This window comes from Gallus gallus, chromosome 1, assembly GCF_016699485.2.
Source record: "Gallus gallus isolate bGalGal1 chromosome 1, bGalGal1.mat.broiler.GRCg7b, whole genome shotgun sequence".
Lineage (NCBI taxonomy): Eukaryota > Metazoa > Chordata > Aves > Galliformes > Phasianidae > Gallus > Gallus gallus.
In genome coordinates, this window is record NC_052532.1 from 22,229,555 (window position 1) to 22,257,547 (window position 27,993).

The 27,993-nt window shown below is 39.6% G+C and overlaps 1 protein-coding gene across 2 annotated transcripts; it reads right to left on the minus strand.

The window, feature by feature from the left end:
* Positions 1–299: 299 nt before the first annotated feature.
* ARL8BL (ADP-ribosylation factor-like 8B-like) lies at positions 300–27,981 on the minus strand. Of its 2 annotated transcripts, XM_015282002.4 has the most exons (7): positions 27,705–27,973; positions 23,385–23,465; positions 8,738–8,811; positions 7,864–7,957; positions 5,657–5,724; positions 3,711–3,781; positions 300–710 (listed from the first exon to the last, which is right to left on the minus strand). In XM_015282002.4, exons 1-7 carry the CDS (start codon positions 27,891–27,893, stop codon positions 661–663), a joined length of 627 nt encoding a protein of 208 aa, XP_015137488.1. In that variant the 5' UTR covers positions 27,894–27,973; the 3' UTR covers positions 300–660. The 2 variants fall into 2 exon arrangements, with proteins under 2 accessions (XP_015137488.1, NP_001243899.1); NM_001256970.4 differs by lacking the exon at positions 3,711–3,781 and having other exon boundaries at positions 27,705–27,981.
* Between the last annotated feature and the right edge of the window lie 12 nt (positions 27,982–27,993).

Here is a 27,993-nt window from a genome sequence, read left to right on the forward strand (position 1 = left end):
GCACAAGATTGCCTGGAATTGGTTTTATTTTTCACTTCCCAAGGAATATTCATATGAATCATTTATTTTTGTGACTGGAAAAACTAGATAACTACAGATATACAGCTTTGGAAATAACTTCTCACCCATCATAGTATTTGAAAGTGCTCTGATTAATAGCATTCTGTCAACTAAAAAGCTTTCAAATACAGTTCTAATCGATTATTTGAATTTAACTCCAGGTGTTAATGGGAGAAACATTCTGTATGAATAAATAAATGACACCCTCAAAAAAAAAAACAACACAACCAACAATCGTATCTGTTTCCACTGTGCAGTTTATTCAGTTTAAAATTAGAAAAAAACCAACCAAACAAAAAACACTATTTGACAATTCACATGCATAAACATCTCAGCCCCCAAAAGCACTGATCTCTTTCCATCTTGAATTAAGGCGTTCAGGATTTTCATCTAGGCAAACAAATATGTGGATTAAAAAAAAAAAAAAAAAACAGAACCAAAATGGAGAGACAAGCTATAGTTTAGTTTTATTTCCATTAACAAATATGATCAAAGTGAGTCCTGGTAGTATGCAGGTGCATTCTTTTATCTTTTCAGTTGTATATAGCTGATAGGAGTCAAAGTGACTGGGAAAGAAGAGTTATCTTCAGCATGTTTTCTTCAACAGTGTCTTGATTTGGAGTGCTGAATAAGCCACTGCAACGTTATGTCTGCCAAGATAGACAAAACCAAATGAAAAACTCAACAGTCTGTCTGCAGAGCTTAGAGGGACAGCAGAGCACAAGCAGGTTAATACAAATAAAAGCAAATAAAGAAAACTCAGTAACCACAGGCCTTCATTCATACCTAATTAAAAACTGAACACTCAAGACTGCAGGGTTCTCCTGTTGTTTTTTGTTAAATTATGTTCATTTTTATATTCCTAGAATATGATGACTGGCATCACATTTTCTACGTTACAGATAAGGAACTGTTGGAAAAGCAAAGATCTGAAATGACCGTAGAATGCACTGTTAAATCCAGACTGGAATGAAATGCAGTATGAGAACAAAGCCAGAAATACATGACCAAAAGAAAAGAGAAGGGCAGACATCTGACAAGACATTAAGAAGCCATTTAAGTAGATTCTAGGAGCCCAAGGTCTCTGAAAGACATGTAACACTGAAGTAAAATTTGACAGCTGAAATAGGTCCCCCTCCTGATACTAACTTATGCACTGGGCTGAAGACTGCATCAGTTTACAAACTGATTCATGAGCAGATCAGTTGTTTTTGCCTCAAGGCAGTAACATCTGTTGGGGTGGTAGGAAGGATGTCAGGAGGCAGGAACCACCACAGCCCTCAAATTTAAATTTTTCACCCTATTTGTGCTAAATTCTAGACAGCACTCCAGGAATATCCTGGCAGATCAGCTTAGGCACTGAGAGTGAAGACAAAAGCATCCCAGAGCATCCAAAGCTAATAGCAACGTACTAATCTTCCCCAGTCTCTAAGGACACAGAAACTGACAGCCTCACACAGACACGCCTTGATGAGGCTCGTTAGTTAGGTTACAGTTTGCATTGAAAAATGACTCTCTCATTCAACAGCATTGACATCAATCATAAATGTGGAGCAAGAGGACAGCTCCCACTCTTCTCCTTAAGAGCGCAGTATTTTCATCGTTTTAATAAGCTAAATACATTTTCATTACAGTTTTTCATCATAAAAGATATCTATTAGTCCTTTGATCTCTCCAAGTTATTGCTCAAGCTCTTTTCAGTTTCCCAGGTCTTCCTCAAAAACTGGCACAGAATGAACACTGTGCTCCAGTAATGTTCACACAATTCCAAATGCACGTGATATACATCATCCAGTCCCTTTTTTTTTTTTTTTTTTTACTATTTCCCTGTGCAAATATTCAGAAACCAGATCAGCTTTCCTAGGCACAATGTTACACTGGAAGATACTTGACTGATTCTCAGCCAGTACTTGGGCTTTTCTTCTTTTTTTTTTCCTATCTCCCTCAGGACTCCCACAAGTAAGTGATGTATACGGTTCTGCAGTAGTGACCACTCTTTTCATTAGTTTCCCATTTGCAAATTTTAGTTTTTTTTTTTTTTTTTTTGCATATTTCCTCACAGCCATTCAAATAAATGAACTAAGATTAAAACCTATTTTCTCCAGAACGCTTCCAGAAATGATGCTGCCTGATACAGTTTCCAGTTACAATATCACTTTGATATCCTCCACTGAAGCCTTGGTGATTTGATGAAGATCAGACTCCGCATTTATAAAACTTGAAGGCGAAGATGGTACTTAGGTGAACTGGGGAATGTATTCCGAGTTTTGAACAAACCTGTGCTTACTTAACTGGGAGCCATGTAATTTTTGGAGCCATGCAGAAATTTATGGTGTCCTTCACTCTCAGTTTTTAATCTCCTGCCTACCCTGTATTTTTCTTTCTTCATTTCGTTCTTAATTTAGGCCTGGCCCCAACTCAGTATGCCCTTCACTTCTGCAGATATCCCTAAGTCTAGTCTTCCTAAGTTTAACAATGCATTCTGTGCATTCCCCTCACTCAGAAATAATGGTTACAATCAAAGCTGGAGCAAAACCAGGCCTGGTCCTGTTCAAACCAGTGTACCCAAAGCCTGGACACCACATCCAAGGGAACATGAGTGGTCTGCCTGACACTGCCTAATACATTCCTGCACTTAGCTGAAATCTCCCTAACTCTCTGAAGACTGGGTATGATAGCATAGTCACCTCACTACCTCCACTACCTGGTTCTCCCTACCTAAAGAGAAAACTTCCCCTGCTGCTGGGAGAAGCTGGCTCATTTTCACTCCCACTATCTCTCACTCAGCTGAGTCCTACAGAGCTGACCAGCTCTTCCAACATGCCTGTTTTCCTCAAGAAGCGTCTAGAAATATCTAAGAGGTTGTACATGTCCCAGTGAGCACCACCTGCCTCAGCACTGCACAAGGAAAATGGATGGAACAGGCCATACCAGCCAAGGGCTGCCAGTGCCAGCCTAGCCTAACTTCCCTCCCGCTCACTGCAGTGGCCAAGTGAACTCGACTGTCTCCTCAGAATAGAGAGGGAAGGGGAGAACATGACAGAGGACAGGAACAGGAAAGTGAAGAAAAGAAGAAAGAGGAAGACTGAGAAGGGTAAAAAGCAAAGGCGAAATATGAGACAACTTCATGTGGCTTTTATAGGTCCCCAACAGACTTTAGGATAAACTCAGCATGTCTTCAGTAAGACGAAAGCAGTAGTCACTCTATTTAAGGAACACTCTATAGTCACGTGCGTATGAGGTCTGCTTTAAAACTAAGATCACATGTGGAGAGAAACACTTATTAAAATTTATTAAGTACCACCGAATAATTGGAAGGCCTTCATGCCCAGTTACTATTTCTTTCAAAAGTAACACAGTCTTTGTGAGGGGTTCAGTTCATTTCATTTTTAAAACTGCTTTTCCAAGACCCTTGCCAAATTTATTTCTTAACTTCTTAGGAACTGAATCACCCTACAAGTGACTTTTTATATTACATATAATTATATATTAAAAAATACACCATTGATGGTGGCATTTCCAACAAAGTCTTTCAAAGTAATTTGAGATTTTCAGGCAGATGTGGGAGCTAAATATTCAAATCTCATTAGTGTTTCTAAACATCTGATCCAAAGTATACAGTGATGAGGCTGTAAGAAAAAGAAGCTTACCGATGTTATCCTTCTCTTTACAGGAAATAGAATAGCAACAGATTTCTCTGTCTTGAATAGCTGAAAGGTTTCTACAGAACAAAAAATGTTTTAACATCACAAAAACAGGCAACAGAAACTTCCTGCATTTTATTCAGTGGGTTAACTTCTCATATACTACATTTTAAAAATATGTTGTAACACATTAAATTATTATTTTTTTTAATTATAAAGACATTAAGGTTATAAAGTCATTTCAAACATTTAAGTTTCTCATTAAGTCAATGTAATAGTGAATAATAAAAAAGCAGAATTCAATGAGCTGACAGTAACATTCTGCACTGAGTAACAGCACTTGGTTTAGTGATCAACTTGTTCAAAACTTTGAGCTCTATTAACACTTACAATCAAGCAACAGTATTCAGCACTATTCTTCAGGAAGCTTATTATATCATGTACAAAGATAACAGATCCGATTCCTACTGAAAGGACACCTCTACAGTAAGGAAGATGTTGCTCCTTAATTTACTTCAGTTTCATTATGGGATTTTCCCTATTCCTCCTTAGCATTTCTGAACACTCTTCTATTTTTTTCATTTGTTTATCCTCACACAAGTGAAAGGAACATGCAGGAAACAGATGATGCTCACGGAGCAGATGGCAAGTAGAAGCACTGAGAAGAGTCTAAAGTTTTGCAGAAAAGCACCAGGATGTTCAAGCTGAACAGGAATCAGCAGTGTACCCTTACACAAAGAAAGCCAATAATACCCCAGGCTACGTTGGGAGTAGTGTTGCCAGTAGGTCAAGGAAGGTGACTGTTTCCCTCTACTAAGCACTGATGAGGCCAAATCTGGAGCTCTGCGTTTGGTTCTGGTGTCCCAGGTAGGAGAAAGACATGGAGCCACTGGAGAGGCTCCAACAAACAGACTAGAAAATTATTAACTGGAGCATCTCTCCTATGAGGAAAAGCTGAGAAAGTCAAGGCTGTGCAGCCTGAGCATAAGGCTTAGGGAGGGCAGGGAATCTTATCAATGTGTACAAATAACTGAAGGGAGGCTGTAAACAATATGAAGCCAAGTTCTTTTCAGTGCAGTTGAGTGACAGGACAAGAGGCAACAGGCAGAAACAGAAGCACAAGAGATTCCATCTGAACATCAGGAAACTGTTTTATTCTAAGGGTAATGGAGCACTGGAACAGGTTGCCCAGAAAGGCTGTGTACTCTTCCTTGGAGACATTCAAAGTGTTACGCAGAAATGGCCCTGCATAATAGGCCCTTAGGGGCCCATATTGAGGAGAGGACCTCAACTAGATGATCTCCAGTGGTTCCTTCCGAACATTATGTGATTCTGTTTCCTAATTCTCCATTGCTTAGCCTTTGGACCATCCTTCTAAACAGAAAGCTTTGTTTCACTTCCTAATGATTAAAATTAGGTGATCGGAGATACAAAAATGTATTCTGCAAAATTATTGCTATACCATCCATTTTTACAAAATTGTGTACTTCATTTAAAATTACCCTTGCAATGCAACAATTTAAGTCAGTTTCAGTTATACATGAATATATGCTTAGGATACATGTCAAAAATATCCAAATTGCTCACATTTATAGACAATAGTTTGAAAAGATTCTGATATAATGCCATTTGAGCACTAAACTGCCACTACAAAGTACTTTGGGAAGTGATCCTATTACTACCTCTAGCAGCTCTACCTTCAGCAATGGGAAAACAAGATTATCTGAAACAACTTTGCACAACTGAAATAATAACCAAGAGAGATTCAAATCTCCTGCAGACAGTTATCAGCCTAGATTGCTATTCAAACTGCCAGCAGCTCTTGAAGCGGAGCATCTGAGAATGCAAAATGGAATCTCTTACAGCTCACTATTGCCACACTCTACCAAGGACTTTCTCTTATGTATCTTATTTCATACTGTTTTAGCTTTTTACACTGACCAGATACTCACAATTTCTCAATTAACTGCTTTTCATCCAGTGCACCTGGGAGATCTCTTTTATTTCCAAGGACTAACACCTGAAAGAAATAATTCATATTTATGTTAATCCATGGTCAATAACAGTTTATTTCTGTATTTTGTCACCTCTTGCCAATATTTAGGATCTTGTAGCCAAATATATATACGTACAATGCAATAGCTGACATATTCAAATTGACCAATGTCTGCATGAGCAACTTGGAAACATCCTTCTCAGCCAGGTACATATCCTCTGAAAACTGTATGTTTCCAATCATCTCTGGGTGCATCAGTATCAGAATTTCCCAACATGGATTCCTTTAGCATGAAACATAAACTTGGAAGATGCCATGCATCACTGCACTCAAGCCACCAGCAGACACTGAATCTACAGGACCAGATCAAAAGTATGATCCCAACAGTAAATGTTGAATCCTCAAAGCCACTGAATTCTCTCTACAGTTCTGCTTCCCTGGTTCTTAATGTAGGTATACTAGTCAGGCAACCAAACCACAGCTCACCCTTACCCCAGCTAAATGACTGATTCCTTTCCCTCCCCTTTGAACACCCACTATAAAAAAAATGAAAACAGCAATCATTACAAATGAAGTCGGAGAAATGCAGAAAATTTACTAAACAGATGCTCAGACTTAAATTTCTTACACAGTACACTTAAAGCCTCAAGTACAAGTTAAAGTCAGATAAATGGTTTGAGAACATTCTAAGATAAGGTAAGCAACAAAGGTTTTTAAATTATAACTGCATCATTGTTTTACAGATGTGTTTCAATTCCCAGACAAAGTAATGATTGTCTCATTAATTCCCATGCAACTGGAACACAAAGAAATCCATTACTTACACTCTCAGATTAATACAGTTATCTTAAAATTTATAATGCCAAAGCCTAGTTAAAATAAACTGGAGAAAGTTCAACACTAGTTACTATCTATGAAAAAAAAATAAGTAAAAAGTACATTACTGTATCGTGCTGGCCAAGCTGCACAAATGAAATGTGGCATCATAACATATAAAAGCAAAGGAATTTAATTAGGTAGTTTTGATAGTGCCCTATTCTGTCAAGGAAGGGACGATGAAAATTAAAACAGTCTGTACAGACAGTACAGAAAAACGGTATCACCCACCATGACTGTAGATTTCTGTAGGATTTGTTCAATATTTAGGTAGCACATAAAAACAGAATAGCAAGCTTTATAATTAAGATCAAGAATCACTTGAAAAAAACTCTCATGTCAGATAAATGCATTTGCCTAATTTTATTCTCTCAGTGACTTCATGTGGACTTTCTGTCCACCCCTCCTCAGATGACTTCAAGCATTTGCACTGGGCTGAGCATCCACACTCTTGCAAAGAGGGTTGAAGCAAAAGCCATTAAGCTGTCAGTAAGTTCTCCCTGATTTGTAAGTATTATCAGTTTCTTTCTTACAATCAAACATAATAACTCATTTGGTGATGTCAGCATTAAGGTCAATGCTAGATTGATTCATATCAGGTCTTGAATGACAAATTACATTTCAATGAATCATTGAATCAAAGAATCATAGAATGTCTTGAGTCAAAAGGGACCTTATAGACTACGTAGTTCCAACCCCAGTCATGGAGTTCAACCTCATTTTTGAACAACATTAGTTTCTAACTCCGTAATTCCTCAGCAGAATTCCAGCAGGATTATTATTTGACAGCTCAGACTTGAGAACCGTTATAATTTTGCATTTTTTCAAACATTTTTATCTTGAAAATGCAAACAGTCAGGAAAAAGAAGTCACGATGGAAAAAGTTAAGTTCGTCCACAATCTCTGGAAGCAGAGGTGACAATGTTAGCATCTGACAACCTTCAGAAAGACAGATCTCACATGTCTTAAGATACTGCCACAAACATATTTAGGTCAGTGGTTTAAACCCAGTCGACAAGGAGACTGTCTGGAAATAATTATTATCTGATAATGCCACATGTGAAAATGAATTTGTTCCAAATCTCTTCTGACCTTTAGACTAGAAATGTGCAAACACACTGCAGCTCCGATAAGATGCTAAGTCCTGTGAAAAAATATTACGAAGTTGTATCAAGGCTGCATCAGACTTAAGCTAGTATTTTCTGGAGTCCAGGAGAACACATTCACAAGGATTTAAGACTACACCATCTACGGTCAGGTAAGAACAATAAAAATCAAAATACATACTGGAATTCCATGCAATTGCGGTTTATCTATCAAACTGTGCAGCTCATTCTTTGAAGCTTCTACCTTTTCCAAGTCTGCTGCATCCACCATGTAACTGCAGTGGGAAAACAGATATTTATGGCATTGTCCTTTACTTACAGAAAGCGGCGTTAAAACTTCTGCAATGTGACAAACGTATTCACATTGACAACAAGACTAAATCACTCATGATTTGTATAAACACTGCATTTATTAATACTGGAAGACATGAAACTGGAACATACAATTTCTTATATATCTGGAACATAGGACACATAAAATACATTACTTGTATTGCATTGGGTCCTCTCACTGAATGGTTTGACAGACCTAAGCATCCCATTATAGACTTTTCTAGAAGCATCCATTTCTAGCAGCAATATTTTTTTTCAATTCAAAAATCTAGCATCCGTAAAGTAGTAAAGAGTAATGGATAAATGGATGGAGAGAATGGACTCTATTAAATACACTTGTACCTGTATCTATATTGAGTGCTAGGAATCAACAAGAATATTGCAAGCATAGGAAATAATTTTCTGCCAGCTGCATAATGTCTATCTTTCATCCAAATGCCAGTGAAGTCAAGACAAGTCACTCTAATGTGGTAAGTCAAGTAACTCACTATTACAATCCACATATTTTCTTCTTGAATTCTGCTTTATGCTGATGAAGTAGCCAGCTTCCAAAAAGAAGGCTGCTGCATATTTTATGCTTCCTTCTTGTTTTCATGTTATCACCAAGCTCAGTTAAACATCTCACCATAATTGTGCACAATTAAGAAATGGGTAAGTGGTGGAGATGGACAGGAGTGCAAGCATATCCAAATTATGTATTTTAAGATTAAAAAAAGACTTACACAACTGCATTGACTCCCCTGCAATAACGCTCCCACATGCTTCGAAATCTTGGCTGCCCTCCAATGTCCCATACCTGGAAAAGAGAAAAACACACCAAGCCCAAAACTTTTTTTGAACTATACAGCACTAACAGAAGAGCATAACAAAAGAGCATAACTCTTCCATGCCACACACTTGTAGTTCCAATATAGTTCCTACACTGTCCTCAAGAAAATGATATTCTCAGCTCCTTCCAGTCAACGAATAAGTCAGTCCTGTGACCAAAACAGTTCCCAATGTGTACCAGGACACTTCTGCCCTTTTCCACTAATTGCAAAATAAATAAATAAATAAATAAATAATGTCTACCTCTGATCCCAAAGTGAACTGTTTAAATGCATGGTCCACAACCCACAAAAAAAAAGGCTTATTTGAATGAAAACATTTATGGAATTGTGTATTTTACGGGGCTAGGGAGACCTGAGATAAGAATACATCAAGCCTTCAGTGGGATAAAGGATACTAATAAAGAGTTGGTCAGAGAGTAGAGCAAGTCCATGTAAAGAACTGTGTGCAATAAGGAACTCCAGCACCTCAGTTCTCCCACTTGTTCATTAGATGTTCATTAAAAGGCACAGGAATTATCTGATTAGAACCAGAAAAGAAACAGCAGTGGAAGGTAGGCCTGAAGTGATTAATAAGTGAATGTTAAGAAAAGGAAACCTAAATTCTGCTTGGGATTTTATAAAGCTCCAACCCTGCAAATGCTTATGCCTACTGTTAACATCGGACAATCACAGTGAATTCCTTATCATCAAAGAGCTAGCACCTTATTCTTCTATACAGGAATTAGTTCTACTTTGCCTGCAAAAAAATTAGTATTTTTGGTGGATGAAAATAAACAGCTTCAGAGACCCAAGATCAAAATAGCAGGGGAAGGATCTAATTGTGGATGCAAGGACTAAATGTTGATGCAGCTGTTGCAGCTACATCTAAAGGCTGCAACATCTAAGTTGTATTACATGCAATATGCCTATTAAAATATTGATGAATACTGAAAAATAAAAGGAGTGGATTTGTTCCTATACGAAGGACTAAGAGAATTACCCTTATTTCAAATGATTTAGCTATCAAAGTTATATGTTCCATACATCAAAACTAGGAGGCATATCCATTACAGCCCAAACAGAATTTGCAAGTAATATGCACAGAAGCAAAAGTTTATGCCTTCCAAATTTCCTTAGGAGTTGCTTTCATATTTATGCTTTCTAAATCAAAACACATTAAAGCTGCTGTGACAATATAAAACAGACAATATACCCTTGGATTAAGGACTTTTTCAATTAATGTGGACTGTTTTTTTCATTCCACAGTCCATAGATCACATTCCATGACTGATTATCTTACCACTCCTCTTGGCATAACATTAGTATATCACATAAACGTACACTGTCTTTGATCCCTCTTATAAGATTAAGAATTTTACACATTAAAGAGAGTTGGATGAACTTCTGAACATGAATTGGGTATCAATTATAATCTGCACTGACATTTGAGGTGCTGTTTCAGAAGTCTTAATAAAATAAACCTTTTATTTTTAAAGCTTGAAAGTGATGAGTACCCTGTTCAACATTATAGTTGGATGACAAACCTCTCATCAACACTAATTACTCCAATAACTCTTCAGGACCTTGAAACTAACTGTAGCCATCTGGTGACATCTGTGTGTCTGGAGAAAGAAACCAAATTACTTTCTTGGTAGATCAGAGGAGAAAAAAGGGGCAAAAGGATAGGGAAGGCCAGTAATAAGATTAGATTTCTGGAGACTGATTGCCATTATTCCTGGTAGTCAGAAAAATCCAGAAGATGATGTGGCCTGGACTCATCACAAAACAAATACAAGATAATGAAATACTGGTTCTGCCCTTGTTTGATGATATACTGTATGTATAATGTATTAAATCACACTGCAGAACAAGTGTTATTCTCATTAGGAGAAAGAGTCACCTTGAAACAACAGAAAGATAAGTCATTTCCAGTTAGTTTCCCTCACAAGGCTTACAGCTATTCATTACAAGTACAACACAAAGGACACGAGGTGTTCTTAACAGCATGTGCAAACCAAGTTTTTATCATTGCATTAAGTTATAATTACCTTAATTAGAAAATGAAAATTAACTGATGAAGTAAAAAGCTACCTCCTTATTTATGACATTAAAATTGTTAGGACTAACTTTCTAATACTATATTGAATCTCTGCCCTAAACCATTTTCACTGAAAATGATCAAACAGACAGAACTATAAGAGGCATATTTACATTCAGGAAAAAGAAATGTGTTGGCATTACAGACATTTTTATGTATGAGCTCTGCATGCTTTGTATGTTAGCTATTTTGTATCCCAGTATGTAATACACAGATAAGACATTCTGGGAGAGGTGGGAGACTACACCCTACCAACAGAATATCAAGTTAGCTGTAAAAAGAGAAGTTCATTTTGTCTCACTGATTTTAAAGAGACTGGACTTCAATTTGTCCCATGGTTTTTGTTGATCCCTCTGGAAAAAAATTTTCACAAAGTATAATAGGTAGGTTTATGCACAGATCAGCTGATGTTAAGAAGCACAAAATGCCTACAGAATGGCCAAAACAGATAAGTTTCTTTGACATCCAGTGCCATTGTCTCAGAGGAGATTAACATCTTAAGTAGTTCTCTAGGCTAAATCTCATTTCTATGTATTTCTGTATTCCTCTATTCCTATTCCTGTAACATTTTATAAATCACTACTTTTTTTGGTCCCATCTGTATCTGTAGAACAGTAATTCCAACCATGCTTTCAAGTCTATACTCTCAAGAAGAAATGTTTTAAACTGCAAACAAGATTAATCACTGTACTTCAGAATTGCCATTTACCACCATGTTTACAATTACTTGTTCAATCAGCCTATTTTAAAACACGAGACCCTCTGGGTATGTCTCTTGTTCACATGGCTCCAAGGCTCCTTACTGCAGATATCAGCTGTGTTTAAGGAACAAATATTTTCCTTCTGCACAGAGGTGTACCATGACAGTTGAGAAAAAAATGCAGTTATGGATTACATTCAAAGGTTTTCCAAAGCTTTTCTGTTATGGGGAGGCTCATTAACACTCCAGCTGTGCTTCTTTTAATTAGCTTATATTGTGGGAAGATTTGACAGTTACTGAGAAAGTTGCAGGAAAGGATAAGTAGTATTTTCTAAATGCCAGGTTTTCACTGTTTTTTTTTTTTCCCGACATGCTGGGTGGGATTTATCTTGCAGACAGAGATGAGTACAGTGACACATTTCTACCTTCATGTTAATGCATGGGCACAGTACCTAAGACCTCACTGTAGGCTGACAGCTGTTCAGCTGTTTAGCTGACCAGAAGCAATGTTTTCTTTAGGATGACAGTATTTTACTCTAGGCTTGCCAGTGGTGACTAGAGCTTCTTTCTCTATTAAAGGACCTTAATCCTCATGTAGATATAAAGTTGATGGCATTGAACCACCCTAATTTGCAAGCTGAATCTGACACTCTAAGTACCTGAACGTAAAAATATGTATTTCTGATTGGATGTAGTCAGAAACTATCAGCCATAAAACCTAACCTAAACAAATAGATGAGAAAATTCTAAATACAGAAAAATATTTGGGCAGAATAAGGTAGCATGAGCAACATACAGCAACGTGTTGTACACAGACAAATCCAGGTACACTGACACGTGACTTAAAGTGCTCACACATATACAGCAAGCACAGTGACAGCATTCATAGCCAACTCACTGTGAAAGGACAAAGAGTAACTGGAAAGCAGGGAATTCATTTCCTGCAATTTCAGCCACCTAAAATGTAGGCATCTCATCCAAGTTACTAGCATCTGAAGCTCCTGGAGGGCACCTAAAGCAGAAAAAGATGTCATCTGTCTTACCCACCTCACCTATCAGGTGAACCATTCTTGCAAAGCACCCACTGCCTTCCACTGAGTTTAGGCAAATGGCTCCAGTTGGCTTCCTCCTTTTCACCTGGCCAAGGTTAGGGGAGACAAATCCTGAACAGTCACCTATTCTACAGTGGAGTGTACACTCAGTAACATTCTCCTTTCTTGTCTAAAAGAATAAAAAGAGCTAAATCAAGTACACTTTTTAATAAATTGCCTTTTGGATACAGAAGTATAGAGCTTTACTTGTAGTACACTAATCACATAGCTCATTATGGAAGTGAGAATACACTCATTGTTCCATTAATTGTAGTTAGTATCTGTCTATTACTCTGTATTTTGCAAACATCTTAACAGTTGCCTTAGAGGTGAAAAAAAAAAAAAAAAAGAAGAGGCACATGGCTACAGTTTCTGCAGGCAATACTGCCCAGAACACCCTGTTCTCTGAAATCAGCCTTGGTCCTTCCAAGAACCCTGCTGTCACCCCTCCATGGTGATAAGGCCCAACTTTTAAACATTTTTGCAATTAGGTAATTTATTTTAGTCATGCCTAGCAGAAAAAAAATGGACTGCATGCACAGTTCACACAGTTCATAATTATTTAATCCTGGCACTGCACTGTCAGTGGAGAACTAGAAACAGACCTGCAGCACAAAATGGCTGAAGAGACGCAAGGCACAGTGTCAGAAGGACTTTAAACAGGACATGGAAGCAAAGTCTGTTCTCAGCAACCATTTTCTGAATTTAGTGCTGCTTACAGCCACACTATGTTCTAAGGCAGGAGGACACCAGGGAGCTCAGGTTTAGAGATAAGACTGCAGCCCCCTTAGTGAAGATGTAACACATTCCTGATCACAAGAGGCCAATCCATCCTGGCCTAAAAATTGCATCCTCCCCCAGGCAGAAAGCCTTGATTCAGAGTGATCACGAACAATCCTCACATGATCACAAACCAGACCCAACACATCAAAATACAAGTGATTCTGGTGAAGGTCAGCGTACAGAAATTATAAGCTATGAGCAGAACCTGCATTTGGAAGACCAACAGCAAGGAGACCAGAGACAAGGACATTGCTAGCTCCTAACAGCCAATTGATGACTACTGCAGTAATTATTAACTTCACTTGTTCTTGAGGAACATACAACCACAAAAGCAGAATGAGCACATGCTCAGCAGCAAAAACTAGTGGGATGCACAACAGAGCATATGCTGGGAAAACTTCATCTAATCTAATACTGGTAGACCAGACAATAATAGGACGTTCTCTGATGCCAGCTTTAACTCCACCGAATTCCCACTGTCTGTCCCCCTTGCTCTCTTACCTCTGGAATATGAGCAATTATGACAGATTCTCAGCATGCGTCAATGAGACAAAGCTGCTGAGGAGAGAACTAATCAGAGGCAGCATTTATGGTCCCCAGGCGTCCCAACAGTATGTTAGAATAGAACATATGTTTATGTAAGTTACAGAAAACTTCAAGCTGGGAATGGATAAAAGAAGATCAGAACCCTAAATTACCTGGACCAACTTGAGAGATGGTCTGAAATAAAGCAGTTGAGATTTAATATGCGCAAGTTCAACATCCACACTCAGACAGAAGGACCCAAATGCACCAAAACAAAATAGGTGATAATCCAATAGATTAGTATGTTTCCCAAGAACAGAAAAATGAGCAGTGTTCTTTACGGCTGTCAGACACAGAAGAATAAAGCAGCTCAGTCTTTAATGATAGCAAATTATTCTAGAAAACTCTGAGAGTGAAAGTGCATAGTATAACACAAGGTATAGTGTAGAATCCTCTTCATGGAACATCAAATTTTAAGAAACAGTTATTCAAAGATATTTGGGTAAGCACCTGGTTCACCTCAGAGCACAGGGCTGGATTAGACAATTGAGACAGTTCCTTGAGATCAACTGTTCCCATTTTTAGGAGTCCTAAGAGTTACTCTGAAGGGCCAATGAGATATTTGAGGACACTGGCTTCTGGTCCCACGTTTGCCCAATCAGTGAAGACCTTTCTGCCAAGTACATGATCCTAACCCACATTCTTTTCAGTACACAACTGAGCACATACATAGCCTCCAAGAATTCTCTGATGGGACACCGATTTAGTATTTTCCCTGCCCTACACTGAACTGCAGCAGTTTCACATCCCACTCATACTGGCTGAGAACTGGGCGCTGTACTCCAGGCATGGCTTCACCAATGCGGAGGAGAGATGAAGGTTTCCTCTCCCTCAACCTGCTGGCAGTATTTCTCTTCACATGGTTCATGAACCACTGGCCTTCTCTGTGGCAAAGACACATTGCTGACTCATGTTCAATTCGATGACTACAGGACCCACGATAAATGTCCCACGAGACATTAATTAAGATGTTAAACACCCCCTAGTCATTCACTGGTGACTGGACTTTCTGATGTGGTGTGATCCTGATTGATTTGATAACAGCCCAGAGATGGTATGGCCTTTTCAAATGGACCCAAACCATCTGGAATACTCCAGTACTTGCAGAGAATCTGCTGGAGCTGTATCAGCAGTACAGTCACAGGGTTGTATTACAGCATGATATGTGAGATGGCGTAGCAGCAGCTGTTTTTTAATTGTAGGATGAAACATTAAAAAGCAGGAGGATTATGTATCACTTGCAGAAACTTGAAAACAACTACTTAGAGGAGGAAGGAACGCAGCAATGAAGGAAGCAAGATCCCAGCACACAGAGCTGGGATCCTCCTCCACCACATCAGAGCAAATAGCAAGCAGCAAGATGCCTGGCTTGGCCCTCAGGCACTTGCCCAGGCTGCAGCTGCCATGGAAAGAGGCTGGCCTCTAGCGGTAGCAGCTGGGGTGACTGCAGTCCGACCTCCGAAGCTTGAGTTCTCACCAGGCTGCAATACCCAGTGGAGTGCAGAAACTGGCCGGTGCGATTTGAAGACAGTAAGTTTAAAGCACAGTGAAACAGCAAGGAAATTGAAGTTGCTTTTTTTCTGTATGCATTTCTTGTGTAACAATATTTCTTTTTTATTTCTTATTCTAGAACTCATTCTAAGATTCGTTAGAATCAAAGGTTGATCAGTTTGAGTTTCACAAACATTTAAGACAACATCAATGTGTGTCTTCTGAGTCTCTCAAAATGCAGTATGTTAGACATTCTATCTGTTTATTCTCTAGCTTACTGAACAGTAAACCTCACTAGAGTAGAAGTATCAATAAAGTGCTGATCCAAAATCAGAGCAATACCACAAAATCAAACCGCTCAGCAAATGACAAATGTTGTTTGGAATTAAAACCTCAAATTATTTCAATCACACAGCTTTTGTCAAAATAAAAAATAAAAAAAATTAAAAATTTTAAAAAAGGAAAACCATCAGTTTCATTATGAACTTCATAAGAAGAGACTTAACAGATCCGTAAGTTGCAGTACATTAAGCATTTTGATACCAGAATCCTGTAATTTAATACTTTGACCACAGCCTTAAAATCCATTAAGCTTCCTGTTTGGATTCTAAATGGTGTCTACTCAAACATTTCCTCTTTTCCGCCCATTTTGTTTTGGAAATAAAAGGTGAGAGGCTTTATGAAATATTTGGCCATACTAAAGTTTGGCAGTACATGGTTAGAGCTGAAAGCTTGATGATTTTTATCACTCTCTACCACATGAGCCACATTACAGACCACATCAAACTGGCACCTCTCTATTCTTTAGGCCAACATAAATCAGTATTTTTCTTCCCATGTGGTTCAGATAAACACTTACACATGTCAGTCACCATACTTTTACACTCTAGGATGACATACTAAATATGAGAGTAAATCTGCCGGCTTCTGGAAAAGACTGTCAAAACAGGAAGAAAGTAGAGTGCTTTTTTTTTTTTGTCTTCTGGAATAGTATAGAATCTAGAGACAGAACTGCAGTCAAGAAACCAGATAACGATGCTGCACTAGCACAGTACTTCCTTCTTAGTGGCCTAAATGAAAAAATGGCAAAAAACCACTTGAGAGATTATTACCACCCACTTTTTGGTGGCGTAACTTTCTCTTCCTAAAGCGATGAGTCCTAGTCTTCTACAGCGCCTTTCTTTTTTCCCCTTGATGACTTTCTGACACAGATAGTTCCTCAGTCTCACTCTTACACTAGGTCTAATTTGTTCTTCTATGCAGCACACCGAGACCTTCAAAAAAGGTTGGATGCAAAAGCATATCTGCTTACCATGAACATTGCTCCGGCCACATTTCCAGGACTTCACAAGTTCAGTAAAATAATGGTTTACCCAAGAATTTTCATAGTAGCTGATGGTTGTATATCATAGTCTTTTGGTGCTTGAGAAAAATCATCTGCTTTTTGCTGACACATCCCCCTCAGTACTCTACAGTCATCAACTTATCAACAAGTGATATCATTCTACTTACAGTAAAATAATTTTAGAAATTTAATCTAGCAATTGGTAAGATTTTAACAATTTCTCTGAATACAGGAATGGTGACTTGTAAGTACTTCTTGACAGGCTTTTAAGGAAGTAAGCTTTTATACAGAACAGCCATATCCTCCTCTTTTTACTATACACTATTGTTGCAGAGAGACAATTAGAACTTGTTGGGATAAATCATTTTCCTGTGCATATTGGTTTCCAAACTAAATACTGTTTTCAAATCTAGTTATTTTTTAATAACACTGGTATTATCCTTTTATTCCTACCAACTGTACTGTAAAACCTTTCATAGAGTATGACTTTTGGAATAGGGCACAGTTGCACAGAAACTCACAAACATCTCATGGTTCCATGATATTCATCTTGGAATATCAATTCCAGTACAAATTATTAGTCATTTTTTTCACCTACTTCAACTATCCTGGCTCAAAAAAAACTTCATTTTGGAGATTGTTCATTTGCAATTTTTTTTTTTCCTCAACAGCTTTCTCATTTTATGTCTGACAATTCCATAGTAGCACCAGTATAGCACTCCAACTGTTCTTATATTTTCTATGCATAAACATCAAATCATGGCCTTATTGCTTGTAGTAAAAAAACAGAAACTAACAGAACTGAAAGGCAATTCATACCCATGGATTGTTTATCCTACCGATAATCTCTTATAGATTACTATGGATGAACGTTGGAACTATTTATTGACTCTGGCATTTGTGGACTTCTTTGATCAGTGGTGCGACAAGGCAGATGCAATGAGAAGAGTATAAAATGGATGTTTAGGAGTAATTAAAACAGAGAGAATCCTTCCCTGGATAAATTTGGAAGCAAAGCTAAAGCTCAAGTGGAAGGTACTGCTTCCACTGCACTGGCTGGATGGCTGGACCCAAAGAGTTGTGGTCAATGGAGTTAAATCCAGTTGGTGGTCGGTCACAAGCGGCATTCCCCAGGGTTCAGTACTGGGGCTGCTTCTATTTAATGTCTTTATCAATGATCTTGATGAGAGGATTGAGTGCACCCTCAGTAAGTTTGCAGACACCAAGTTGGGAGAGAGTGTTGATGTGCCAGAGGGGAGAAAGGCACTACGGAGGGACCTGGAGAGACTGGATCAGTGGGCCAAGGTAAACTGTACGAGTTTCAATAGGGCCAAGTGTCGGGTCCTGCATTTTGGTCACAACAACCCCAGGCAACTCTACAGGCTTGGGGAGGAGTGGCAGGAAAGCTGCCTGATGGAAAGGGACCTTGGTGTACTGATGGACAGTCAGCTGAATATGAGCCAGCAGTGTGCTCAGGTGGCCAAGGTGGCCAATGGCATCCTGGCTTGTATCACAAATGGTGTGGTGAGTAGGACTAGGGAAGTCATCCTGCCCCTGTACTCAGCCCTGGTGAAGTACCTCAAGTACTGTGTTCAGTTTTGGGCACCTCAGTAAAGAAAGGACACTGAAGTGCTGGAGCAGGTCCAAAGAAGAGCAAAAGAGCTTGTGAAGGGCTTGGAGAATATGCCCTATGAGGAGCGACTGAAGAAACAGAGGCTGTTTAATCTGAGGAAGAGGAGGCTGAGGGGAGACCTCATTTCTCTCTTCCAATATCTGGAAAGCTGTTTACAGCGAGAGTGGGGTGGTCTCTTCTCACTGGTGACAGGTGACAGGACATAGGGAAATGGCCTCAAGTTGTGCCAGGGTAAGTTTAGGTTGTATATCAGAAAAAAACTTCTTCACAGAAAGGGTGGTTTAAGCACTAGAATAGGCCCCCCAGGGAGGTGGTTGATTCACCATCCCTTGATGTCTTTAAAAACCATTTGGATGTGGTGCTCAGGGACATGATTTAGCAGAGGGTTGTTAGGGTAGTATGGTTAGGTTGTGGTTGGTCTGGATGATCTTTAAGGTCTTCTCCAATCTGAGCAATTCTATGATTTTATGGTTCTGATACACTATAAATGTACTCACTCTTCTGAAAACAAATGGAAAGCTCACGCAGGAAGACAAAATTCCTGCATGCCTGAAAGAACAGTAAAAAAAAATTACCTGTCTGAATAAGTGAAAACTTAAAGACTGTTTAACTACTTAAACTAGAACAGATAGCTTTCTCTTGTGAGTCTGCATTTGCTGCTTCATATCACAGTATTAATCTCAATTTAGTCACTGGTCTAGTTCTCACAGACATTGGCCATTGATAGTTAAGAGACTAAGAATGTCTTAGGATGCATTTGCACTTGTAAGGCAGTACCTCTGATGTTCCTGTTGTAAATACATTATCCTGATGTGCTATCATAGCTAGCACATGCTCACTTGTGTATAATAAGTAGAATATTGGAGGAGAAAATCTATACAATTATCACATCAATCAGACTTTAGGTATTGACAGCCTTTGACTTCTTCATAAATTCTCTTTTATAGCTAATATGAATCATAAATTAATCGCAAGGATTAGAAAAGTTTAAAATCATTCAAAGTTCATAAATTCTAACAATATAGCATTCAAAATTTATTTTAAAAAAATATTGTCACAATCATAGAAATTCACAGTCTATGTGTGCAAACTGAACACATAATTCTGACAGCCCTCTAGCCATAGTCTGATGTAACTGTACTTAAGAGTTTATAGCTATCAGGTTGGAAGGATGAAGGAAAATGCAACTTTTCTCAGCAACTGAAAAACTGCTTTATTCCTCTCCACGTTCTGTCTCTAAATACGGAGTACTGCAACTAAGACAGTCTACCCAGATTGCCCTCAAAATGCACGTTTATACCCTGCTTTCCCACATCACAGTGGCAACCAAGTAGCTGGAACCATTCTACTTTGATAATTTGACCAGAGGCAAAGTAGTAAGGTTGCCCTACTTCTGTTTTAAAGAGGTTGCTTCCAACTACCTCAGTTACACTGATATCACTATTGCTTTGCCACATGATCACTGGTGCTGACAAAAGGAGTACTGGGGTGTATGAACAGGTTTAAAGTAGAATGTAAAGCCTCACACTATGATCTACTTAAGCTGATTGTAAAATGTGGTCTTTAACCTCCACCACCCTCACCTGACTCCCTCTTAATTTTCCCAGAAGTCTGTAAGGAACATCATTCTCAGGTTTAGAAGTGGGCAGAAGAGCGAGTGTAATAAAAGGTTATTTTTTGACTTTTTGAAAAGGGACTGACTTCACCTCCCTCTACAAGAAATACATTGTGGAAAGAATTTGGAGCCCAAATGAAAACTATTTAGAAGCTCTGATTCTGATTGAAAAGGCATTTTTTTTCGTTGGAGAGAAGATAAACAGGAACGCATTGAGCTACGATTACATTTAAGCACGATCTTTCTACATTAGAGCTCAAATCTCTGATCAGCAATAGCAGATGGCTATTGGGAGACATTTAATTAACAGAGGCACTCAAGACTAGAATTTCTTTCTTCCCCCCGTCATTCACTGTCATCCACTCATGGATATTTGCTGCTTTCTCTTGAATTCACAGGAACAGTTACTTCGAGGAATGAGAAGCTTACAGGCTGACCTTCGTGTGTATGCATAATGGGATGAGTCATAAAGAAACAGAAACGCAGTGAAAGAAGGGAGCATGTTTGACTAAGAGAATATAATGATTGTGATAAGATTTGGAGGGAAAGTTGTTCTGGGAGTTACTGAAAAATGCCTGAAAGGCAGCACAGTCACTGGTGAGAGTCAACATGAAGGGAAAGTCCTGTTCAATAGACTTAATCTCCTTTTATGAGGTTACCTGCCTAGTGGACCAAGTGAAACAAGCTGATGTAATCTCACTAAGTTTCAGCATAACTTTTGATACTGATTTTCACAGCATCCTTCCAGAAAAAAAAAGAAAGAAAGAAAGAAAAAAAAAATCAGCACACAGCTAGACAAAAACACAATGCTACGGGTGAACAATTGGATAATGGGTCATGCCCAAAGGGTATCAGTAAATAAGGTTACATCAAGCTGGCAGCCAGTCACTAATAGAGTTCAGCAGGCTCAACTTTAGGGCAGTTCTCTTTTAATATTTTCATAAATGACCTGGACGTAGGACTCAAATGCATACATACTAAGTTTGCAGACAACAGTAAATTAGGAGGAGCTGCTGGCTCCCTTGAGGGTAGAGAGGCCTTGAAGAGAGATCCTGACAAACTAAGAGAGCTGAACAATCACCAACAGCATGAAGTTTAACAAGAGCAAGTGCCAGACTCTGCATGTGGGACAGGGCAACCCTGCATATACACAAAGACACATTAACATAAGGGTTTGCTATACACATGTTTAATTCTGAACTACATGAAAAATAATGAGAAATTTTATCTTTAGGAATAAACCATAAAACTGAGAGCCACTGCACACTTTCTAGAGCTCTCAACTCATACCTGATTTCTCACTTACGTAAATTCTTTCGAGACAAAAATTCTTTTGAAGGTTTTCTATCAACATTTCAGAAAATTACTCACGTAATTCCTGCTTTTTGTGCTACAATATATTTTAATAAGAACATTATAAAGGTATAATAATTTGTATTTACTTTATTAAACTGGACATTGCTTCCTGTTACCACGTATTTTTGTGTCCTGTGACAACGTACTTCAAAGGGTTTGGCCACCCAACACTGACTTTTGCAGTGCTCATTACACAACAGATTTGATTTTTTTAAGCCCACAAATACACAATCACCATCCCTACTGAAAAAAAAAAAAGTTTAGGCTTCTATCAATCATCTACCTTTCCGGAAATGTCAGAATTAAAAATACTTCTATGATTCTACTTTGTCTTCCTGCTCTACCTACTCCGTGATAAGAGTATGGTCAGATTCTCTCTCAAAGCAGGCTGTACTCATGTACCACACTGACTGTGCACAAAGACATAGAACTTAGGTCATCACAGCAATAATGACTCTCCTCCATTTTACATTTTGTTTTATTTTACATTTTACTCCATATCACTTTTAAGCCTTAACAGCCTTTACTGTGGACCTTGTTGTTAGATATTCAACATAATTTATTTTTGATATTCTGCCAAAATTTCCTGTGAAATTAAAATCAGATTAAATCATGAATAGTGTTAACAGTTATTATTTCATCCAAACCTGATGTGAATCTCAAGAGGGCATACTGGAAAGTGGGTTGGAGTGCTGCAAGTAAATAACTGGATCTAACATTAGATCCTTTTCAACACATTTCAAAAGACTGGCTTTACTAGGCACTATAATATACAGGTGGTTGTAGTGCATCTAGTGATCATCTTACATGCATGTAACATAGAAACAGGTACTCAATTTAAATGTTCAGCTGAAACTCCCTATAGTCATATGAGATTTTGAAAAAGCATACCAAGAGAGTAACACCAGAAACAGACAGGCAGTCACAGTATCTATATCCCTACGGTCATTTTAGGTTTTGGATGATTATTATACTTCAGCTTTAACATCTCCCAAGCAACAGATGTCAGTTATCCCTTTTATCAGCCTTTACTTGCTCATTGTTTAAAGTGAGTGGGTAGGTAGTTTACAACTGCTTATTTTCACATTACAGGTGACTTTAGAAAATCACTCCAAGGTACAAGACTCATACTAACCCAAAGGAAAAAGAACACCTTCAGAACTGAGCAAGACAGTTGAGAAAATGAAGGACAAGAAGGAAAAGTCAACGTAAAAGCAAAAAGCTACATTCTCTTCACCTAATTTTGGACAAAAGTTATGAATCCAAGCTAGACTAATCAATCTGATTCCCTTTATAATCAAACAAGAGAGAGAGCCTTAATGCTAGTGATTTGTCCGTATTTTGATGCTGTGCTATGAATTACAGCCAAACTGGCAGCATCTGTATCTCTCCACATCTAGAGGGAAAAGAGGCACTAAGAGATGGTACAGTGACAGCTGACTTAGAATAGATGTACTATTTCTTGATAGCTAATACAATGTGAGCTAAAATGCATTCTCCACTGAGCTTCAAAAGTTAACAGGAAAGTTGCTTCAGATTACTTTTGGATTTGTGAGAAAGGAGGAGTGAGTACAAGAGAGAGGCATCTCAGGTCACCCACTTGGCTCCTTAAGTATCTGAGTTTTATGACCTCTCTAATCGAAAGGAGTACCAGGTTCCACCTGGCATGGATATCATGAAATAATACATATTAACGTAACACAGAAATGTATAACTATATGATCTTAAAAGAATTGCTGGACTACAAAAACAGATAGGTGATCCTTTATCACATGAAAAAAAACAACTTTCTATAGTTTCATTACAAATTCTTATCACTCTTTTAATTATACATTCTATATTAATGCAACCATGCACACCTACCTTTATGGTAACGTTTCCTTTTGTTATTTTCCTCATATTGAAGCCTACTGTAGGAATCATATCTTCTGTGAACTGCCCTGACTGGAATGCAAAAAAAAAATTATATATATTATAAAATAATTGATACAAAGCAGATGAATTTCTCATTTGTAAAATAAATTTTTTATTTTAAGACACAGTAAAACACCACATTAATTTTCCACAAGAGAGCACTGGCCAGCACTTCAATTAATGCATTGTCACACCAAAGAAGACTGTTAATTTCAGTCCCTTTAAATGATCTTTTATTCTCCTCGGTGACAAAGATCACCCCAGAAACCACGAGACTTCAGATAATTCCTCATCTGATTCTTGAGCAAACCAGAAAGCAGTATTGTCAAAATGTAATAAAACTGACTAGACTTGAATTTTTCCTCATAAGTTTGGGGACTGGACTCAATGATCCCTGGAGGTCCCTTCCAACCCCTACAATTCTGTGATTCTGTGATTTTCACCATTGTCGCCTAAGGTTTAACATCAGATGTAACAAATGGTGAAGAAGTACTCATTTAAAGAGTACTCTGAGCTTCTGAATAGGTGAAGCAAGGAAGTCCTGCTGTGGAACCTAAAAGAACGTCACTGAGACAGAAAAATTCAAGGAACTAATTCAGCATACTATAAACCACAACAAAATGCTGAATGCCTACCTGCAACCTGCAGTAAAAACAATACTTCTACTAGATACTCATCAGTACGACAATGACACCTTACAAAAATTTATCCACTGCAGAAGATAGCTTTAGATGAGAAAGGTGAAACTCATTCAAAACGTTATCACTTATAAGGGACTGAGCGGTGGATTAAGATATGACTCAGGTTACTTGACAACTCCTTTTACACAGAGGTCCAGGCCCTGCTGTCTGCAATGCACACAGTAGTCCTGGTTTTCCAGTCACCCATAGAGAAGGAGCATGGTACTTCCTAGAATTGCCACCGCCCTTTTGTTTCTATCTTTCCACACTCCTTTCATTCACCTCATCATCCTTTGTAACCTTTATTTTTTCAGCACACGGGTACACAAATGAGGGAAGCAAACATCCTCCAGCAGGGCCCTCCCACTCGAGAGGCAGATGATCAGAGCTGCAAGGTGCAGTACAACAGCAGCTCACAGCCCCATACTGCCTCCAGCTATTCTTAGCGCTACTGCTGGTCACTACATGCTTTCTGCAACTGCTTTCCTCACTTACAGCAGATTGAGAACACACTGTACCTCCAGTTTGTGTCTGTTAAACTAGGATTGCTTTTAATTTGGGACTAAAAACCTATATAGCCTTCATCAGCTATGTGCTCTTCTCAATGATTTCGGGGTTTGGAATTTGATCCCTTAGGCAAGAATCAAATTCCATCAATCACTTGTTTGATCTTAGCTACGGTAACTTCACTGTGAAATTCTGTACTATGCATCATCCCCATCTTCTGTTGCTGCAAGTCTCTTTTTCTTCTCCTTCCTTGCTTCAGTGACTTGTCAGTAGCAGCAGTGAAGACAAATGCACCAGCAGTCTCCTACAGATCCATGCACCCATCAGTGACAGAAGTTCTTAAGAGGATGCAGTAAGACAAAGCCAATCACTACCAACCTGCTGCAGTGGGCTCCAGCCTATTTTGCTAAAATATACAGTACATGTATTTGTGGAGGACAGAATTTCTGTGGACATATACACACTTCCTAGCACATAAACCGTGGGGATATAATATCACTATTTAGGAACAGGAAAGCCTGGGAAAAACAGATACCCAACTCAGCAAGTTATTGTTCAGGCAAAGCATAAAAAGTCAGGATTCCATTTTGATCACAAAACATACACCACATTCAATACACTAAACTGGAAGGTAAAAGCAGAAAACAATCCCATTTGGAGGATAGAATGCAACATATTTTATGCCTTCTCCTTCAACAGTTTCTATCTTCTAAAATTTTCAGTTCCAGTTGAGTGGATCTGGCTACAGACTATGTATTATGTTTACAGTTCTTTATTTTCCCACAAAATGAAAAAAGGAAGTGAGTATTTTTAATCTTTCACCCATATTAGCACAAAAACGCTGTTTACTGTGTTGTTTCAATTGCCATTAGCACCATAAAGTAAAAAGTTCAGTTTTGTTTCCTAGCAAAGTTTCACATGACAAATGAACTACTTTCCTGGATATTCAAGATGTACAATTTCATTGTTGTACTTCAGTAAAAGAGTTTGTATCCTAACACAAATAACAAACACCAAGAAGACTGTAATGTCCTTTCTAAACGCTGATGAAAACTGAATTGACAGTGAATGCAGTCATTACACCTTACACAATCAAAAATGATGGGGCAGATTCACTTCAGTACATCCGTATGCATCCACAGTAAGAGGCAGTGAACTTACCCAAGGCTTCCACTGGTAACTGAGGACTAAATAAGGCTCTACCAGGGAGGAGACTGTTCAAAGCATGTTTATTGGATGGTAGTGTAAGATGAACTCAGAATACTACTGCACAGTGGGAAAAATAATTATTTCCTATCATTTGTTTTTATGATCCACTGAAGTCTGCAATGAGTTCAAGTACTCACTGTTTTGTAATGGTTATTTTCCCCTTGTTGCATGCTAACCACACTTACACAAACACGTGGCCATCATCAGTCTGTTTGCCATACTATCAATTGACACTTACTGCCTTATCCTAAACCACTTACTCCCAAATTCTTCAACCACCCTTCTTTGGTGTTTATCAGGGCACAAAATTTCCAGATTAAAAAATCCAAAAGCTATAAAAACTGCAATCTGTGATATTTCTCAAATCAGAAAACATGGGTGCCTTGCAGAATACTCCTGAAAGAGATGCTGACAAGATCAGACCTGCAGAAACAGGGAGCGTTATCACATCTGGGTTAGCATGAGAAAGACAAACATGTATGTCATTCTACAGGTGTAATCTGAACGAGTGGGCATTTACAAGCACAAAGTCTGACGCTGCGCACTACTGTTACAGCACTGAGGTCTCTGAAATGCTGTGTTTTCCCCTGCTTCCTTTTTGAAATCAATTCAAGAAACAATACAATCTATTATGTCTTCTCATTCTTCGGCAAAGCCTGCTGCATGAAGCACGCTTCCAATGGTTGATGAGAGTACAGAGGTCTATGTTATTATGACCACCTGAAACTAACAAAAATGTGAATGTAATGTATTTTCTGTTTACTGACAAATGTGCCTCAAAGCACACCGTCACTGCTGGCTGCACGTTCCCCACTCCATTCCTTTTTATCTTCTCTCTCAACTTCTTCACTCACACTAATTCACCATCTCCTTTTATTCCCTGTAATGCACATGAAGGAAACAACAAATGCCCTATGCTCGTGTTCGCCACTGTCTCCCTATCTCTGACTGCAGGCCCTACTCCAGCTTGTGTCCAACACCTGAGCGCTCCTACCTCGTGGCAGGTGAAGCTGCAATACGGTGAAGAGCTGATGACCTCGGAGAAAACGGCACCATTGACAAGCTTCGTGATCAACAGGAACCCTATGTAACGTGCATTTGTTTGCAACCTTCTGATGGAAAGCACTGGTGCAGATAGAAGGGTGCAGCAGAAGGGTGGGCAGCACATTAACCAAAGATGAGAGAGTATTTCAGCACGGAGACAGAATGGAAAATGTCATGGCAGATGTCAGCGCAGACACTGAACGAGGCAGCAAGGCCATCCCATTGTTACAGCGGGAAGGGAACGGTGTGCTGGACTTGAATGCTAGGGAAGGGCTGGCCATCAGGGAACTGTGGGAGGTGATGCAGCTGACAGAAGGGAAGAAACCAGTAAAAGGAAAGTTAAGGCCCTGGAGGAAGCACAATGTATTGCTATTTAATTTGGAATACACTGACGTGAACAGTCAGCTCTCACTGACGGGCAAGAATTTGGGAATCTGATTTGTGATGGTCACGTTGTGTGGTCGCGACACGCGAGGTATCTTCTTCCTCTCCTGTGTAAAATGCCACCCCCATCCGAGCCCGGCATAAACGCTCGAGGCTGCGGAAGGCGCACGGCCCCTGACGGCCCCACCCGTCCCGCTGTGCCGTGCACAGCTGCAGGGATCTCATGACAGCAGACCGCTCCGCCGCGAAGGCGCAGCCCGCACTTGTTGCTGGGGAAAGCGGAGCGAAGGGGCCGGCCGAGTCCGGCCGTGCGGCCAGACCTCCGCCCGCTGCGGCCCTCAGGGAGCTGCCGCAGCCCGCCGCCCCCGGCCGCCGCCCGCAGCGCCCGCCCGCCCCAGCCCTTGCCCGCGCCCCAGCCCCTGCCCGGCGGCGGCGGGGAGCGTACCGCCAACACGGTGAGCAGCGTGGTCTTCCCCGAGTACTGCAGCCCCACCAGCGTGAGCTCCATCTCCTCCTTCCAGAACAGCGAGCGCAGCCACTCCAGCACCCGCGCCACGAGCGCCAGCATCCCAGCCAGCGCCCCCGACCTGCGGCAGGCGCCCAGCCCCAGCGGCACCGCCTCGCTGCTGGGCATGGCGGCGCGGGGCGAGGCCGGGGGCTCGCGGCGGGACGGGAGGGGCCGGGGTCGGCGGCGGACGAGGCGGCGCGGCACGGAGCGCTCGGCGCGGTCTCAC

What these genes read in the sequence shown, in the direction of transcription:
- ARL8BL (XM_015282002.4), bottom strand. Translation starts at nt 27,893, where the DNA reads ATGCCCAGCAGCGAGGCGGTGCCGCTGGGGCTGGGCGCCTGCCGCAGG. An exon ending in AAGGAAACGTTACCATAAAG is followed by an intron (nt 8,812 to 23,384) that starts GTAGGTGTGCAT and finishes TCTCTTTTCCAG; the next exon opens with GTATGGGACATTGGAGGGCA. An exon ending in CGCAATTGCATGGAATTCCA is followed by an intron (nt 5,725 to 7,863) that starts GTATGTATTTTG and finishes TATTTCTTTCAG; the next exon opens with GTGTTAGTCCTTGGAAATAA.